The sequence below is a fragment of the Stigmatopora argus genome, chromosome 1, assembly GCF_051989625.1.
Source record: "Stigmatopora argus isolate UIUO_Sarg chromosome 1, RoL_Sarg_1.0, whole genome shotgun sequence".
Taxonomy (NCBI): Eukaryota; Metazoa; Chordata; class Actinopteri; order Syngnathiformes; family Syngnathidae; genus Stigmatopora; species Stigmatopora argus.
The window spans coordinates 7247632-7267051 of NC_135387.1; the positions used below are offsets into that span (position 1 = coordinate 7247632).

Consider the following 19420-nt stretch of genomic DNA (forward strand, 5'->3'; position numbering starts at 1 on the left):
GTTCTAAATTATTTTTTAATGAACTTGCAAAAAAATATTATGTTAAGCATGTGAAGAGATGTAATGTTAATTTAAGCTTTTTCTGTTTTATATTTTTCAGGTAACATTCTGAGCTATTGGTGTTTTTCTCCGGGCCACACCATGAAGGACATCGAAAATCAAGGTGTTCGATGCATCATTCTCACCAGTGGTACTCTTTCTCCCCTGAGCTCCTTCACCTCTGAGATGAGGATGTATGTTGTTTTTTTCCGTTAAAATATTTCTCTTTTCTTGCCGTGGCTACGAGTGTGGATATGCTTTGCTTTTCATTCACTTTCTCGACACACCGCACAGCCATCATTGTTTGACCGCTCAAGAGCATTCCAACTTCGACATCCAGTACTCCAAAAATTTACGTAACGCAAGATCATTTTCAACTTCACCCTGAAGCTTTAGTCATTCACTATTAAACATCATGTGAAGAGCCCCTGAAAATTGTCTTCTATGGCTAGATGAACATAGAACTGACAAAAAAATTACATTACCATATTTACCCATTGCAAAAAGCTTTTCTTCACTCTTCCCATTCTTTACATCCGGAACAGCAATGTCTATAATATCTGTCAGTGAATGAGTTCACGATTGTGGCAATAGTGTGTTTTATGACAAAAAACCCAATAATTTCCAATGGCAAAACTGTTAAAATTTCCATTCTCAAAATGCATCTAGTCCTACAAGTTTTATCTGATTGAGATTTTAGTCAAAACATTCAGGAAATAGTGGTAAACCAGACTATTATTTAGTGTTTGTCAAAAATGTAGGGTTCTGCCAACATTTGACTTTGCCATTCTTTTCATTGTTTTTTGGTTTATCGTGCTTTTTGTTTTTTGCATTTTTTCAGTCTCTTTGCCTTGTTTTTTAATTTTTTTCCTGGTACTTCGAATGATGGCAGTTTTTTTGTGGTTTTTCTTTCACCGTGTAGCCATGAACGCCAAAGATTTCTATGTCCAACTCGATACCAAATGTTTGTGAATGCTGTGTCTCTCAAACCAAAACACAAACAGATTAGTCAATTCTATCAATTCCATTGACGAACAGTTTTTGTTTATTCCAATTTGAAATTGGAAAAAAGTTCCCGACCAGAAGAGCAAAGCATCTCCACGCAATTTCTCCATTTTCTACTCAATTGTGTTTTTTGTCTTGCTTCATGTGCAGAAAATTTCCAGTGTCTTTGGAAAACAGCCACGTAATTGAGCGGGATCAGATCTTTATAAGCGTCATTCAACAGGGACCAGATAGGGTACAGTTGAGCTCAGCGTATAATCGAAGGTCAGTAGTCCATAAAAAATGTCATTTACACAAATAAAACGCAGCTGCGCTAGACATGATTCAAAGTTTTAGTTTATTAACTAAGCATGTGTATTGCCTCCTATCTGGCAATATGATTTGTATCATGATTCACAGGTCACAATTCGATTCAATCCCATTTAATCCTGATACAGTGGTACCTTCAGATACGAGCTTAATTCCTTCCGGGACTGAGCTTGTATGTCGATTTACTCATAACTCAAACGAACGTTTCCCATAGAATTAAACTAAAAACAAATTAATTCGTTCCAACCCTCTGAAAAAACACCAAAAACGGGAAATTGGATTGGAAAAACATTTTTATTTGTTCTAATTTGCCATCTATTAACAAAGTAACAAATAACAAGTGGTTTAATAGTACTAAAATGTGTTTAATAGTACTAAAATTAGACTGATTTCGCGGAGGGGAGAGAGAGGGAGACTTTTTTCACGGCAATGCGCTCGTAACATAAACAAATTTAAATTACGGATTACGATGTAGACACTCAAAAATAAATGTAATCTAACCTTACACTAAACTTAATTCTAATTTTGTTTTACATTTTTATACCTTTCTTCTCTCTTTCTTGGCTCTATTTGCCCCGCCTCCACCCTGACTTTCAGATGCAGCTAAAAGGAACCTATCGAGGGTTATTTGCGTTTGTCTTCCCTTCAAAATATTCCCAAAATGATGCACACAAATGTCCACACAATAGGATAACGCACAACCACTTGCCAACTTTCCCGGGAAGTAGTACTCCTCTCGTATAAGCGAACAAGCTCCGCCATTCGCACTGACTAACGAGAAAAAAAATACTGAAAAAAATGCAACGCTCTGCCCAGTGCTCGTAGAGACATTACACGATGGAGTTGCGACCAGAAAGACAGTGCCCATGATGCTCTTGTGTCTGCTGTATGCTCGTATATTAAAATTTGTCTCGTATCTCATGATAAATATTTGATCAAAATTTAACACGTATCTCAAATTGCTCGTATGTCAGGGCACTCGTATGTCGAGATATTACTGTGCTACATTTTAGGACCAATATTTTGACTTTTGTATAACACTTGGAAAAACGAATCAATATGGACATAAGAGTAGATTTAGAAAAAAATATTTCTGAAACCTCGTTCAGCCCTAAAGTAAACATGTTTTTGTTTTATGTTTGAACATATGGCCTTTTTATAACATATTTTTCAGTTTTTAATGGACACCTAAACATATCTTTAGTGCAAAGAACTTTTGTCCAAGTCTGCTTACATGCAATATTGTAAATATGAAAAAAGAACATCTAAAAGATGTATAGTATTCAATAACGCACAGTTATTTTTTTAAAATGACACGTCAAAACTTTAGCTTGAACATTTCGTATATACCAACCAACAGGGCCAAAACACCAAAAATAACATTTAAGTTAGAATTGTGCAATATAACTTAGTTGCAACAATACTGAGGTAGAGCACTTTTTGGCGTTTCCGATTTCAGATGGATTTTAAATTGATATGAGAATTGTGCAACGTGATATCCCAAGATTTTGCAAAGTATTTTTTTAACTCCACTATTGTCAACTACTGAGCAAATTTGTTATTTTCTAGTTGCTAATCTTGAATGTGTCTCTACAGTTGATGGTGCTAAAATATTTTTTGACAACACTTGATATATTTTTATTTAAAGATTTCTTCCTGAGAACATGTCATCTTTAGGAAACACCGTGGGTAAATACAAATTACATATAAGGACTCTCACAACTGGCCCTCTTTACAAGTGAACTATTAATCTGAAAGTGTTTTGTTGTCTCCTTAAGTTAACCTGGCTCGGGTTATACCACATGGTCTTCTTTTGTTTTTCCCATCTTTCTCCCTAATGGACAAAACCTTGGAGTTCTGGAAAGTAAGTGAAGATGAAATTAATTCAAATATTGTTGTTGTAAATGCGGTTTCAAATATTTTATGATCTTTAAATTGTACTTATTTCTGCTACTCTCCTCAGGGTCATGGACATGCAGATCGCATTGAAAATGTAAAGCCAATGTTTCTTGAACGTAAAGGGAAAGGATCCTTTGCTGAGGTAAATGTCGCGTTATTTTTGCCACATCTTTCTGCATATCTTTGTCGTCAGGCGGAATCCCTCAAAAACACGAGGAAACCCCAAAAGTTAGTTGGTTGAAATTCAGTCCAATGCCACTGATACAATATGCTGGGAAAATGTACCCCACCTTTTAATCCTAACATTCATTTTCTGAACCACTTTATCCTCATTAGGGTTGCGGGGGGTGCTGGAGCCTATCCCAGCTGACTCTAGGCCAGAGGCGGGGGACAGCCTGAATTGGTGGCCAGCCAATCACAGAGCACAAGAAGACAAACAACCATTCACCCTCACACTCATACCTAGGAGCAATTTAGAGTGTCCAATCAGCCTACCATGCATGTTTTTGGAATGTGGGAGGAAACCCACGCAGGCTCGGAGAGAACATGTAAACTCCACATAGGTGGAGCTGTGAGGCCGACACGCTAACCACTCATCCGCCGGGTTGCCCCATAAACCTAATGATTAATACATAATTTATTAGGATTAAAAGACATTTTTTTTGCATTCAATGTTTTACAATAACGAAAAATTAGAAATCAAAGCAATTAGAAATTGATTGATCTCCTTTTAATTTTGTGTCAGTTACTTGTCACATTTACCCACGTCTTGTTAATTTTGGCAGCTTTACGAGCTACTGTATATTGATATTTGGTCACTTTCTTTTCAATTTGCTGTATAAGTCAGACATTTTGTTTTGCCATGTCCAGTTAAATTTTGGCTCATTGATGGGTCGTTTCCTGTTTTTTTTTTGATTCCCCACTGTTAATTTTGGGCCATTTACAGATTACTTCCTGTTGATTTTGTATAACTCCCTTCTAATTTAGGGGCGTTAATGTATTATTTCCTGTTAGTTTTGGGTCAAATCTGTTTATTTCAGGGCAATTACAGACCACTTTCTGTTATTTTTGAGTCTCTCCGTTCATTCTGGAGCATTTATAAGGGTCCGTTTTAGCACTTCCTGTAAATTTTTGGGTATTACAAGTCACTTCTTATTAAGTTTGGTAGCATCTACAGGAAATTAGGTTAAGGTATGGTTCACATTCTATTAATTTTGGGGGCATTTACGGTAAACTTCCTATTTTTTGGTCACTATTTAATTTCACGAATATCACTGGTTACTCATTTTTTATTCTGATTCCGCTGCTGTTAAATTTGGGACATTTATGAGTCACCTATTAATTTTGGTCGTATTTACGGTAAACCTGTTAATTTTTGGTCACTTCTAAATTTTGGGAAATTCACTGGTCACTTCCTTTTGATTTTGGATCATTTACAGGTCACTTTCCTATGATTCTGGATTATTTCTTTTTAATTTGGTATTACAAAAACCACTTCCCTGTACAGTAATTGTTTAAGAAATGTTGGTCTCTTTTGTTTTCAGACCATTGGAGCTTATTACAATAAAGTGAATGATTCGCAATCTAGAGGTGGAATCTTTGCTGCAGTATGTCGAGGAAAGGTATTGTTTTTTAGTTTTTTCATCATATGCAAGATGATTATTCTTTTCCATCACAGCAGCCGTAAACATTTCTTTCTTGTGTAGGCTAGCGAGGGTCTGGATTTTGCAAACACTTATGGTCGTGGTGTTATAGTCACCGGCCTCCCTTTCCCACCAAAGCTCGACCCTCGCGTCGTTCTGAAGATGCAATTCTTGGATGAGATGAACCGGAAAAAACTAGTTGACCAGAAGGTGAGAGGGATTTCTTTTTTACCTAAATGCATAGACACTGTTTAAAAGAGCAGCTGAATATTGTGTTGAAACGGAGGGATGGAACACACTGGAGGCTGAACTCAGGTTTCTAGTGTGGGGACTTCTTCAAACACATTTTTATAATTTGATGCAAGCCAATAAAAACTTGCAGGATGGTCGTAGTTTAGACGCCACTAGTCTAAAGTTTTAGAGTTCTTTAATTGAAAGACCACACTAAGCCAAGGACGCTATCAGTCACTCAATCAGGACCTTGGAGATATCAACAGGAACAGTTATTTGCATCTAATCATCAATCGGTTCTATTTCTTTCATGAATATAATTTGTACATACATTGTCAAATAAATTCCCTCCTTGTAAGGGACAGTTGTCACTACTATGGAAATCTATTCTAAAAGTATAATTGGTTTACTCATCCCCAACAGATCCAGTCACAGTGTGTGTTGTGGTAGTTGGTAAATAACAACAAAAACACCTAATGATGACAATAGACATCCATTCCATTTCAAATGGGCGGGGCTGGAAGCGATCTTCCAACCCCTCGCAGTTAAAATCCCTTGAAGGTGATCACCATCAATGGCAGCCAAAGATTTGAGCTAAGTGAGGTCACAAGAAATTTATTAAACCCAAAAAAATATATATCGTATTTTCACGACTATAAGGCGCACTAAAAAGTCTTAAATTTTCTCCAAAATAGACAGGGCGCCTTATAATGCGGAGTGCCGTGTGTAAGCTTGATTGAGAGCACTTCTTGCCGACACGCTTCTTATATAGAGAGAAGGCGTACGTGGGTGGGGAGAGATGCTAAAGGCACGCCCCTACAAGGTACCCATATATAGTGTGGGCATGTTTATTGCAAAACAATTTCGGTTTGGTTTCTAAGGCCCCCCCAAAATGAATATAATACAAATAGACACGCTTACGAAGCGCAGTTCAAACTTCAAGCCATCAATTATGCAGGGGAACATGGGAATAGAGCAGCTGCGAGGGAATTTTAGATCAACGAATCGATGGTTAGCAAATGGAGGAAGCAGGAGAACGAGCTTTGCCTGGTCAAGAAGAAGAAGCTGAGTTCATTTGCGCGTGCCCATCTCACAGCAGTGGTGAAAAACCAAGTCACGAAAATGAACTCTGAGCTTGCCGTCATTCCCGGAGGCTTAACTAAAGCGCTGGGCTAGTTACGCCACTATTTGCGAATGGATTGTGGCCGCTTGGACGAATGTGTCTGCTTGCACTGTTGTTAAAGGCACTCATAACAGATGCTTGAAAACCGCTGGACATCGGCATCAACAGGGCGTTCAAAGCAAAGTTGCGAGTGCCAAGTGGAACAATGGATGATATGTGGCGAACACAGATTTACGAAGGGTGGCAGGCAGCGCTGGGCTAGTTACGCCACTATTTGCGAATGGATTGTGGCCGCTTGGATGAACGTGTCTGCTTGCACTGTTGTTCGAGCTTTTGCTAAAGCTGGAATCATTTCTGTGGAGCCACATGGTAATGACAGTGACTCTGACAATGAAGAGAGGGAACCCAGCGTTTTTGATGAATCATTTAGACAATTGTTCAATTCGGACACAGAAAATTAGAACTTTGATGGATTTGTGGGTGATGATTGATCAAAAAACGTGAGTACATTGTAAAATGGCTAAATAAAGTAGAACCAAACTCAGTTTTGCTTCCGTTGCCTTTTTAAAAAACGTGTTTTAGCGTGTGTCCGTATGTTTAAGATGGTGTATGTTTTGCCATGCCTGGCTTCGCCTTGAAATGCGGTGCATCTTGTGTGTGTGTCAAATACAGAAATAGCACTCGTTACTGACACTGCACCTTTAAATGCGGTGCGCCATATAGTCGTGAAAATACGGTACTTGAATACAATTCCAAAAGCATTATCCACATGGTCCACACTTATTTGTATTCGTATTTAGTTTTGTTTGTTTTTTTCCAATATATTGCCATTTGTTTTTATTTATTTGTCTAATTCATTCATCTTTTGAGCCGCTTATTCCTTTTTCAAGTTTACATTTTTTCAAGTTCATTTCATTCTATTATGTATATCAGTATTTTTATACTATATAGTATATTTATACTAGTATATATATGTATCGTTTGCAGTTCCTTTCAGGGCAAGAGTGGTACAGAGAGCAGGCATTCAGAGCTGTCAACCAGGCTATCGGCAGGGTCATTCGCCACAAGGATGACTACGGAGCCATCTTCCTTTGTGATGAGAGGTCAGATTGTTTATTCAATATCATCCAGTCTGCATGATTTACAAAAGCAGTCAATTTATTTTCTTTTAAACATGACTCTCAAATCATTTAGTTGATGATTTGCTAATGTCGGTTGGATCCCGTGGTCCCAATGTATCCCGTTTTTAGCTTCAACTGAATTTTTTTTTTTAAAGCATGTTCCCTAGCCATGTTTGGCGTGCGGGAGCGCTTTGGTGTCGCTGTGGCTATTAAGTGTGTTTTAAAAATCTTGAGCGAATCTGGCAAACATGTTGACGTACTTGTAAAGTCATTATTTTTCACTGATGAAAGCGAACTGTCCAGGCCCTTTGGAAGCAAATCACGCCTATTCCATAATAATCCTGCTAGGTCCTTATGAAGCAAAACAGCACGAGACTTCCAATCCATACTGACTCCGTTCATTCGCTCTTCCCACTCAAATGGATTGAACGTCCATCTTTGGCACTGAAATATGAGCATTCGCGGCCATTCTTCCCAGTTTAAATGAACTGGACGTCTATCAAAGACATGCATTGAGTGGGGGCTTAACCGTTGTGTAAAAGTATACTCGACATACGAGCAATTTGAGATACGGGTAAAATTTTGAGCGAATATTTACAGTTGTGGTCGAAAGTTTACATACAAACATAATGTCATGGCTCTTGAGTTTCCAGTTATTTCTACAACTCAGATTTTTCTCTGATGGAGTGATTGGAACAGATACTTCTTTGTCACAAAAACATTCATGAAGTTTGATTCTTTTATGACTTTATTATGGGTGAACAGAAAAAAAGTGATCAAATCTGCTGGGTCAAAAATATACATACAGCAGCGCTAATATTTGGTAACATGTCCCTTGGCCATTTTCACTTCAACTAGGCGCTTTTGGTAGCCAGCCACAAGCTTCTGGTTGAATCTTTGACCACTCCTCTTGACAGAATTGGTGCAGTTCAGTTAAATTTGATGGCTTTCTGACATTGACTTGTTTCTTCAGCATTGTCCACAAGTTCTCAATAGGGTTTAAGTCAGGACTTTGGGAAGGCCATTCGAAAACCTTAATTCTAGCCTGATTTAGCCATTCCATTACCACTTTTGATGTGTTTGGGGTCATTGTCCTGTTGGAACACCCAACTGCGCCCAAGACCCAATCTTCGGGCTGATGACTTTAGGTTATCTTGAAGAATTTGAAAGTAATCCTCCTTCATTATCCTATTTACTCTCTGTAAAGCACCAGTTCCATTGGCAGCAAAACAGCCCCACAGCATAATACTACCACCACTGTGCTTGACGGTAGGCATGGTGTACTTGGGGTTAAAGGCCTCACCTTTTCTCCTCCAAACATATTGCTGGGCATTGTGGCCAAACAGCTCGATTTTTGTTTCATCTGACCACAGAACTTTCCTCCAGAAGGGCTTATCTTTGTCCATGTGATCAGCAGCAAACTTCGGTTGAGCCTTAAGGTGACGCTTTTGGAGCAAGGGCTTCCTTCTTGCACGGCAGCCTCTCAGTCCATGGAGATGCAAAACACGCTTGACTGTGGACACTGACGCCTGTGTTCCAGCAGCTTCTAATTCTTGGCAGATCTGATTTTTGGTGATTTTTCGGTTGAATCTTCACCCTCCTGACCAATTTTCTCTCAGTTGACTGTGGACACTGACACCTGTGTTCCAGCAGCTTCTAATTCTTGGCAGATCTGCTTTTTGGTGATTCTCGGTTGAATCTTCACCCCCCTGACCAATTTTCTCTCAGCAGCAGGTGATAGCTTGCATTTTCTTCCTGATCGTGGCAGTGACAAAACAGTGCCATGCACTTTGTACTTACAAACAATTGTTTGCACTGTTGGTCTTGGGACCTGCAGCTGCTTTGAAATGGCTCCAAGTGACTTTCCTGACTTGTTCAAGTCAAGGATTTGCTTTTTAGATCCATGCTGAGCTCCTTTGACTTTCCCATTGTAGCGTTTATGGGCGTTTGCATCCAATGAGCCTTATTTAAATGGCCTCAGAGAAGTCACCAGCTGTAGTCACTCATAATCACTCACAAGAAGTTAAGAGGCCATGCTAGGAAGCTCATTTCACTGACACAACTTTCTAAGTCACCAAATAATGATAATAATAATAATGATTGCTAATATTTTTTTAATTAGCAGAGGCGGGAGACACCCTGAAGCGGTGGCTATCCGATCGCAGGGCACAAGGAGACAAAGCACAACCATGCACACTCACATCCATGCCTAGGGGCAATTTAGAGTGTCAAATCAGCCTACCATGCATGTTTTTGCAATGTGGGAGGAAAGCGGAGTACCCAGAGGAAACCCACGCAGGCCCGGGGAGAATATGCAAACTCCACACAGATGGACATGACCTGGATTTGAACCCAGGTTCCCAGAGCTATGAGGCCGACGCGCTAACCACTCGCTTCACCGGGCCGCCCTGCCCTCTTAAATTTTGACTTTTTAATAGGTGTCTACTGTAGTGGCCACAATCTCTGAAATGACTAATGTTTAAAACAACAACAAAAACGTACAAAACATTCCATATATACAGTTTGTATTTTATAAATTAGAACTTGTGAAATAATTTAGAGAATTTTAGCTGTTAACTTTTAGGCTGGCATTCAATCACTGCCACCCCTCCCAGTCAAAAGAATTTGGGCGTCTATTGCCGTTAATGGCAACAAATGAGTTAAATCTTCATATGTTGTAATATATGAATATCTTTGGCAAACTAAACTTATGGTGTTATGTTATGGTGGTTTAGTAGGAGTATTTAAGGAGGTGCTTCTTGATGTGAAAAGATTGACAACCATGGCAATAGACAACCAACAATGTGTTTATTATTCTGCCATCAAAGTTAAAAGCTAGTTGCTATTCAGAGACTATCTGTTACACAAGTCGTACTGGCAGCAGTGAACTGTAGCGACGCGTTTCAACAGCATACAATCACTCATCATAGAGCAGCCGCTAAAGGAGCCAGTAGCCGCTGTGGAAAAGAAGCAAAAACAATCACCAATACTTTTAACGAATGATAAATTAAGGTAAGCTTTCATTCCAATCAACCAAGAGGACACCAGTCTAGTGTCTTACAAGTGTAACGAGGTCACTGTAGTCAGTTGGTGTCTATTTCATCAGAAACCGTTTTTTTTTTAAACCATGGACGTCACATTTTTATAGAAATAGATGTGAAATAAATAGGGTATACTTTGAAATGGCTATGAATTGCTCGATTTCCAAACAATCAGGGATGCAGTAAATTAGCGTAATATTTAACAGTTTCATCCCTTCTTTTTAACCAAAGAAGCCTTTTGCCGCTAATTTTCATCATATGTAGAATTATATAAAAAAATTATCCTTATTTGTTTTAATTATTTGATTTAATTTGTTTTTTAAATCTATGCATTTTAATTAACTTTCACAATTTGATCATTGACTTGAAATGATAAAAGAATAGATAAGATAATTAAAATGTTGGTGTTAAGGGATTTAAAAATGTATATATTTTTCAATCATATAGCCATGGGCACTCTGCTTTTGGAGGAAAAAAATGGATATATTTTTTTTATGAAAATGGGGAAGTAAAACTTTTTTTCAAGATTATAAATCATTCTTTAATTCAAAAATCATTATTTTTAAAGAATAACAGATGGTGGGGTTCGGTAGCTCCAACAAGGGTAAGAACCACTGCTTTTATCAGGAAAATGGAAAAACCAGGAATAGCATTATTTACAGAAATTCTTTTCATATTGGAAGACAGATTATAAAGAAGGAAGTCTATATTTTAAGAGCGATCTAAGCATCAACGTTTTCTATTGCTGCGTTTCACCGCAATCGGTGTACTATACAGCATATGGAGATGAGATTAACTGGCAAACCACTCACGAGGATTAAAGATACCACTCATGCATGCCATCCCCTCATTAACGCTGCCAACACAGGTCTGGATATCTTCTGCACAGTTAGTCCTTCCTCCACAGTAACACTTCAGATTCTCACCTAGACAAAATGATAAAATTAAAGGGCAACAAAAAGCTGTTTTCAACTCATTCACTGCTATTTATATCAATAGACATCAAATTCATTCTAACTGGGATTGAATGATCCTGCGTTACTTCCCTCCACTGGCAAGCAATGCATTAATAAACACTCCGGGAAAATATTTTCCTGTGAATTAGGGGGTAGGGCTTATACACTAAAAAATGTCATTTCATTTCAAGAAAAGTTGCGATGACAAAATTCCTGACAATACAGGAATAAAAATGTAAATGTGTCGTTTCTACATCGGATGAAGAGCCTGAATAGTCTATCAAAAACAGACGTTATCTTGCTATAGAAGATATTATTGTGTGCATCTGCAGCAACGTTTAATCACTGCCTAACTACCGCAATATTTCACGTCACTACAAAAATACATCAGCGATATTGGCGACACTATTGCATGACCTGACCGTAGGACTCACTCACCCTGACTGAAGGGCAAAAGGAGGAGAAGCGCAAGAAAAATGGTCCTCATGGTGTTCACTCGTTTGAATTCTCTCTTTGAGTGACGCCCTTTATTTGCGGTCTTTATATCCAAAATCTCCCTGCTATGGTGCCAAACACAATTTAACATTAACTTTGTGTGCTTTGGGATAAATCACTTTATTGCACAACATTAATCACGCCCACCTAAATTGCCTGGGGAAATCCCCAACGGTTTAAAGGTTGTCTGTGTTCAATATTGATTTTCTTTTTTGTGGGCGGGAGGGTCTTGTTTCCTATTTTACCCTGTAGTTTGAAAATGTTATGCTCTTTTTTTAAAATGCTATTTTAGTTCTGTCCAAAATGTAATGCCACCATATAATTTAAAATTATGTGGTAAATAATTATATGGCAATTATCTTATCACCCCCCCACTTGCTTTATTTATCAATTGACATTAAAAGGGCCTGCCACAAATAGTTCATCTGCAACTTAAAACTAATCAGTGTTAAGAGAAGCAGCATAGTAGCAGACATATTTTACTCAAATCTAAAGATATCTAATTATATCTGAATCATTGTGAATAGTGGCCCTGGGCGTCCAATATATTTTGTATGGCGGGTAAATGAATGAACGAACGGTCAGTCGCCTGTATAGGAGCAAGAGTTCACCATGAGTAAAAAGTCTAACATTTCAACCTGATTATGCAAACTTTCGAGGGGAACACGTTTTAGAAACGTGTTGGTCATTTATTTTTAGGATATCAAGGGATATCTTGAATATTTTAACGGAACGAGTTTGCAGTTTTGGTAGCAAGTGAAGCATGCAACGAGCTCAGAAATGTGTTGGCCATTTTCAAAATAAAAGCAATAAATCATGGGCAACATGATGCGGTAGTTGGTACAGCTTTCATTTCAAAGTACAAAGGACAAGTGGGTATGCAGTATTTTTTTATGAATATTTTTCCCCCAAAAATGTGGTATTGGTACAGTTTCTACACTTTTGCATACCCCATTACTCGGTTTCGGAAGCAAACTAATGATATATGGATGCAATACAAATTCCAATAGAGGTTTTATAAATTTTAACTGATATAATTTTTTTTTACAGGTTCAAAGGCAGAGATGCACAATCTCACCTGCCATCTTGGTTGAAGCCATATGTACGGTTTTATGACAACTTTGGGAACGTTATCCGTGATGTCTGCCACTTCTTCAGAGTGGCACAGAAAATGGTACGTCTGTAGTTCTTAATTATTGCTACTAGTGCTGTATGATATGACGATAGATATCACCAAACTTATATCAAACTTTCTATTGACATTCTTTCTTCATCATCACCTTAAATTGATTTATTCCTGCAATGCATACTTATTCAATTGTTTGCTCCCCTTTGAGAATTGGCAAATTGACTCCCACTGCCAACTGTACGTTAGTGATGCATGCAAAAAATTAAAAATAGCCAGGCATTTAATCCAAACAGAACACAGATATAACAATTTGTTCCAAAATCAATATGTTAGGACAAAGAATGGATGGCTTCTGTCTGACCAACCACCTTGTGACTAACTAAAATAAGAAAAGCATGAGAGTTAAAATGAATGAAGAATTTCTACAACATAATCATTAATTTATTGATAAAACCACTCACAGCTATTAGTAAATAATTTGATATCCCTACATTTAAGCAAAATATGTATCCTACTTCTATGTACACTGGGTAGTTTTAGGTTGGCGCTCTCCTTGATGCATTTAATATTTGTGGCAGGCCCTTTTTCAATGTCAATTGATAAACAAAGCAAGTGAGGGAAATCTGACAAAATTAATGTTTTACCAAGTAATTTAAAATATATTATATCGTGGCATTTCTATATCATGATGCGAAATTTCCCATATGGGATTTTTACTATATCCCACAGCACTGTATGCTATTTCTATTTTTTGTGTGTATTTAATTATTACAAAATGACTTTTCCCTTGCCTAAATGGATGAATTTGATCAGATTTTGTTTTGTTGGAATGTCTAATCAGTGGCCTGTATTGGAGAAGAATCCTGCAGCTGATCCATTACTCTGTTCAGCTGGTTGTTCTGAGTTGTCTGACCCTCAGTCCTCTGGTTCAACATCTTACACATGTACCCAGCAGGCAAAAATGGTGGACATACACACTTCTACCCTAAAAAGGAGAAGAACTGGTGCGTGTTTATTTGAACTTTAAGGCGCTACTTCAAGACATGGTTTCAATTTTGTCTTATCCTATCCCCTTTTAGATGAAGATACTGTATATCCGAGTATTTTTAAACAGTATGAGTCTCTGAGTCAAAAGAGTAAAATGAAACAAGGTAGCCTTTTTGATGCATTGGAGCGAGTAGAGCACCAGAAAGGAGGCAATGGTGGTTTGGGGGAAGAGACGGTAGGTAGAATTTATTATTATTTTGAATTAAATATATATTAAATTGTTGTCTAGTACATACAACGTTTTCTTTAATTTGATTCTTCCCCGTTTTAGCAAAGCAATTTGTCCACACTGTCGCTTCAATATGACAAGAGGATGGATGAGATGATGCGTGGAGGGAAACGCAAAATAAATTTGGTGCCAGAACAGGTGGTTATTTTATTTTTTCCAATGAAACGACTTTTTGGGTTATTCTAGTTAATACTTACAATAGATCCCTGTGATTGGCTGTCAACCAATTCATGTGTCCTCCGCCTGCTGCCTATAGTTGGCTGGGATAGGTTCCAACACCCCTGCGACCCTCGTGGCGATAAGCGGTACAGAAAATGAAATATAGTTAATTTGCAATACAGTTGTTTCCTTTTTTTATCCAATTTTAGGCAAGTTTGGGCATTTTTGTTTTGTTTTTGTTTAAATAGTTCAACTCGCTCTGCAGCATTGGTGTCAAACTCATTTTTGTTGCTTGCCACGTTCCAGTTCAGTCTTCTTTTTGAGGCTATTAATTGAACTTCCCAAAATTTATTTTTTCATGTATAACGTCAGGTGTCACAATATTATATTGAACTTCATAAGCAATCGCGTGTGCTATAATAGGCTGAAGGATGTCCCCTATTAGCTAACTTGTCGCCTGTGGGCTTCTTGTAAAAAAGGCAACAATAATTCTGCAATGCCCTCCATTGGCAAAATCTAATCCTGCACAAGTTTGCCCTTTATTGGATACTTTCTTACTTCATAAGTCAGAGCAATTAATACTCAGCCCAGATACAACATTAAGAAACGCTCCAAAGATCAATAAATACTGCCCCATGCTACAAAGCTAACAAGGTTCAAGACGGTCAGTCCAAGAATGACAGTCGTCTTTTAAAGTAAGTGTCTCTAAGAACAACAACCTTAGTGGCTGCTTCACAGGCTTTCTGTGAAAATTTATCGTCTCAGATTTTATTTTTTATTTTTTTGCTGAATAATGCAGCGGTTTCCCTAGAAAACCTGCCTAGTGGTAGAGAAGCCTCCTATGTTGAAAACTTAAAATAAATAAATACATATAAATGTTGACTTTGACACTTGTTATCACAAGACATTTATTAACAAAACTTAAACATGGAGTCTTACAAAATGCACCATCCTGAAGTACAGTTTTTTTTTTTTTTTTTCAAATTTGGCACGCGTTTCAATGCAATAGCAGAGAGCAGGGTCAGGTTAGTTCACTCATCAACCAAGAGATGTTAACATTGGGCTTTAATAAACATTGCCAGATATGTTTAAATGCATTTACTTTTATATTTGTACCACTGTTTTAACTTGGCAGAGGGTTAGAAAAAAGCCAGGCGGCCTGCCAAACTTTCAGAGCACAGGGGCACCCTGTGTTTTTTTCTCCTATTTGTTTGTCTGTGTTCGGATTGTGAAACGTACCAAAGTATCAATACTGAATTTTTGTAATCCAGTTTGATATTTCATTGCAAAAGGGTTGATTGTCAGTTATTTGTATTTGCTCAGATCACCAGAAATCTATTTTTAAAAGGGTAAATTTAATTTTGTACTACTCCTGATATTAATGGGGGATTTTTTTTGCGTTTTCCTGGTTAACTCATTAGCTCCCATTGACAATGCTAGACATCCAATCCATTTAAAATGGGAGGGTTAGCAGTGACAATGTTGGAAAATGTTAATTAAAAAAAAAAAATGGGGGTTACGTATTTGCGTTCATCAAATTTTTTGTATCAAGATGGAGTTGAAAATTCTAGTATCGTGACAACAATCTGTATACATCACTCATCATTTTGTATGTACGTATTTAATCACGCCCTTCCTTTTTGTACCTTTTCAAGAAGCCAGGTGTCTCTGTGATTGTGACTGGAAATGGGAAGCACAATACTATTGCTCGGGCATTGCTTGGGGAAATGAAATCAGCATTGAGCCAGGTCAACTTTGAGAAAATTCGTCAAGCTCTGTATTCATACAAGAAGAATGACAATCTGGAACAGCTGTTTCTAGACACGTCTTTATTAACCGATGATCCTCACACTTACAGACTTTTACGTGGTAAGTAATTTTGTTTAAAACTCCCACTCGCATACCCTTTATTGGGTGTGCAAGGTTATGACAGTAGAATTTCATGGATTTAACATTTCTCTTTTACTTTTTATAGGTTTATACCCCTTCGTACGTCCACATCACAGAAAGGCATTTCATGATAAATGCTTGGAGTTGACGGGAACTGGGTGCGGGTACAAAGCGGAACATTCACTGCATTCGGATGAGAAAAAAGCAAGAATGCCACCCAATGGTAGGTCAAGAAGGGTACTCGGCCGTTTGGTCGCCCGGAAGGTTATTGATAATTACCATTTAAAATTGTTGCTCAAATCCCTAAATACAAACTGCGAATTATTATTTAGTCATACTTAATGCCCTATTAATTATTAGGCTAAAGAAAAGCTCCAAATTTCCCGGACTTTTATTGTGTTTTGTTGGAGAACTTGTTAAGACCCTGACTGATGGACCGTCCTAAGGGGACAACTCATGTACACACAAACTCTTATACACTCACACGTCCGCTCAGTGAAACTGCTCAGGGCCGTTGTTGGGTTTGATTGATGCGTAGACCGTGTTGTTTTACCCTGTTTTGTCGCCGGACGTTTGGTCGCTGGACTTTTGGTCGCCGGACGTTTGGGTCCGGGCGACCAAATGTCCGGCGACCAAAAGTCTGGCGACCAAACGCCCGGTCACGGTCAAGAAGTCTGCAGCCCTCATTTCACTGTTTAGTAATTCTCAATTCATGGGTCGGGACCCAAACATGAGTTGCCTTTTCAAAAAACTTACCCATACTAAAAAGTGGCTGTAGAGGTAAAGACTTCTTTATATGCTTAATTTTCCCATCCAACAGGTGAACAAACCAGTGGACCTTTGTCATCCAATTGCAATTTACCTTCAAGTTCGGAGTTGAATGTCGAGCAATCCAAACAAGGAGAACATGAAGAGCTTAAAGAAACTCAGACTGGTAGGTCATAACCCAAGGATATTCATTCATTCATTCAGTCATTCGTCTTCCATACCACCCATCCTCGAAACCCCTAGGATATTTGATTCATGAATAAAATGATCCCCCTTGGTACAAAATTCATTTGTTCCAGAAGTGGTTTTGAATCTTGAATTTTTTGGAAAAACATTTTACATATAAATGCCCTAATCTCTTTCAAACATCCCAATACTACCCCCTAAATTATACCAATTGGTTTGAAATATGTGCGAGAAGAAAAGACAAGACAATTGTTTATTAAGCCATTAAAACGAATTAGACCTGTAAAGACGCTTTCCATTGTGTGGAAGGGTGAGTGAAGTGGCTGGTGGGTTAGGGAGGAGGAAGCAAATATTTGGTCACTGAAAAAATACACGTACACATACAGGGAAACACATTGTGTTAGGTTCGGCGGAATATTGATCTACTAACGACGATTGCCTTTGACTTCATCTTTTTTTCTAAAATGCACAAGTCATACTTCGGCAAACTCGGCGATGGCACAACATGGTAACACTGATGATAGCCCGCTTCTTTTCACTCATACTGAGGATAACTTTCTTGGGTCCCATTAGAAAATGTTTCTGGCCATGTTTAACTTTGAGACTTTGTGTTTTGTAACTAGAATTTCTATACAAATCACGTTTTGTGATATTTTGTAAGCTGAATATTTCGTGCATAGACATTTTACATATTTTACAAGGAAAGTATTAATTCATACACCAGCCACATTAGATGGTAAACTGCAGTTGTATTTACCCTAAACGATATGCAGCATAATAGACTAAAAATCTATAATTAAACCACACTGGACTACTAAACACCGGGTTCAAAGATTAGGAATAAAGTAGTGTTTGAATATATTCATTCATAATCCGTACCGCTCATCCTTGCATGGGTTGCTGGAGCCTATCCCAACTGACTTTGGGCAAAAGGCAGACTGCACTGTAGACAGGTCGACAGTCAGCCATTGGGCAAACAGAGGGTTCAAAGATTAGGAATAAAGGGCATAGACCTATTCACACTCACAATCATACCGCCACCAAGCGGGAAATGATCCAACACTTGCCTGGGTCGAAGTCAGAGAGTGCACCACTACATAAGACATAAGACATGCATGCACACGATTTACCTTTACGTCCCACCCAAAAAAAAAATAATAATAATAATGCAGTAGGCCTGATCTGGCCGTGAGTTTAACACCTGAAAATAGAGTGAATAAAAGTAAAGAAACCTGTTTTATACAAAGATATTTTTTAAAAACTATATAGAAATTTATCTCATCTCATTTTCTGAACCACTTTATCCTCATTAGGGTCGCGGGGGATGCTGGAGCCTATCCCAGCTGACTCCGGGCCAGAGGCGAGGGACAACATGAATCGGTGGCCAGCCGATCGCAGGACACAAAGAGACGGACAACCATTTATGCTCACGCCCATACCTAGGGGCAATTTAGAGTGTCCAATCAGCCTACCATGCATGTTTTTGGAATGTGGGAGGAAACAGGAGTACCCGGATAAAACCCACGCAGGCTCGGGGAGAACATGCAAACTCCACACAGGTCGACGTGACCTGGATTTGAACCCAGGACCCCAGAGCTGTTAGGCTGACGTGCTAAGCACTCGCGACACCGGGCCGCCCATAGAAATTTGTAGATTTCATAAATGTTGCTTTTCTGTGGCTATGCCTGAATTAATACTGACCAAGAAAATGAAAACTCCATGTTCCCCAGGTGCTGATTCAAAAGCCCAAGTTCAGGCCACCTTTCTGGCTGATGTCAAAAAAGCACTCGGCCCAAAGGGATCATCTCAACTCTTTAAAGCTATTAATGACTACAAAAAGACTGACAACTACGATAATATGGTGACTGTAGCTGCCGCATTATTCACAGAAGAAGAAGAGAACTTCAGCCTTTTAGTCCGTAAGTACAGTCCCATCACACTTGCATGCAGAGCTACCCCATAGAAAACATGCATGCTTTTAACTGTTTGATGCCTACATTTAATTCTTTCTATGCCGTTGACGACGATAAATCAATATCAATCCAATTGTGTGGCTCTTAAAAACTAAATTAAAACTTTTTAAATGAGTTCATCAATAGCAGACATCCAATCCATTTGAAGTGGGATGGGTGGCAGCAAATCCACTGCCC

At 38.4% G+C, this 19420-nt stretch overlaps 1 protein-coding gene and 1 long non-coding RNA gene across 2 annotated transcripts in view; one reads left to right on the forward strand and one right to left on the reverse strand.

Annotated features, from left to right (window-relative positions):
- rtel1 (regulator of telomere elongation helicase 1) overlaps nt 1-19420 on the forward strand; it is a 34931-nt gene that overhangs the window by 13990 nt on the left and 1521 nt on the right. The window contains exons 16-31 of the mRNA XM_077617976.1: nt 101-233; nt 1195-1308; nt 3002-3042; nt 3132-3217; nt 3317-3394; nt 4797-4874; nt 4959-5105; nt 7237-7352; nt 12913-13036; nt 13833-13995; nt 14071-14213; nt 14310-14405; nt 16082-16295; nt 16402-16539; nt 17137-17250; nt 19001-19189. Of these exons, the coding sequence (XP_077474102.1) occupies nt 101-233; nt 1195-1308; nt 3002-3042; nt 3132-3217; nt 3317-3394; nt 4797-4874; nt 4959-5105; nt 7237-7352; nt 12913-13036; nt 13833-13995; nt 14071-14213; nt 14310-14405; nt 16082-16295; nt 16402-16539; nt 17137-17250; nt 19001-19189 (1974 nt within the window). The remainder of the gene's footprint in view (nt 1-100; nt 234-1194; nt 1309-3001; nt 3043-3131; nt 3218-3316; nt 3395-4796; nt 4875-4958; nt 5106-7236; nt 7353-12912; nt 13037-13832; nt 13996-14070; nt 14214-14309; nt 14406-16081; nt 16296-16401; nt 16540-17136; nt 17251-19000; nt 19190-19420) is intronic.
- Nucleotides 10156-11944, reverse strand: LOC144087286 (uncharacterized). Its single transcript, XR_013304680.1, has 3 exons — nt 11806-11944; nt 11224-11337; nt 10156-10327 (listed from the first exon to the last, which is right to left on the reverse strand). It is a non-coding gene; the product is annotated as an uncharacterized LOC144087286 (long non-coding RNA).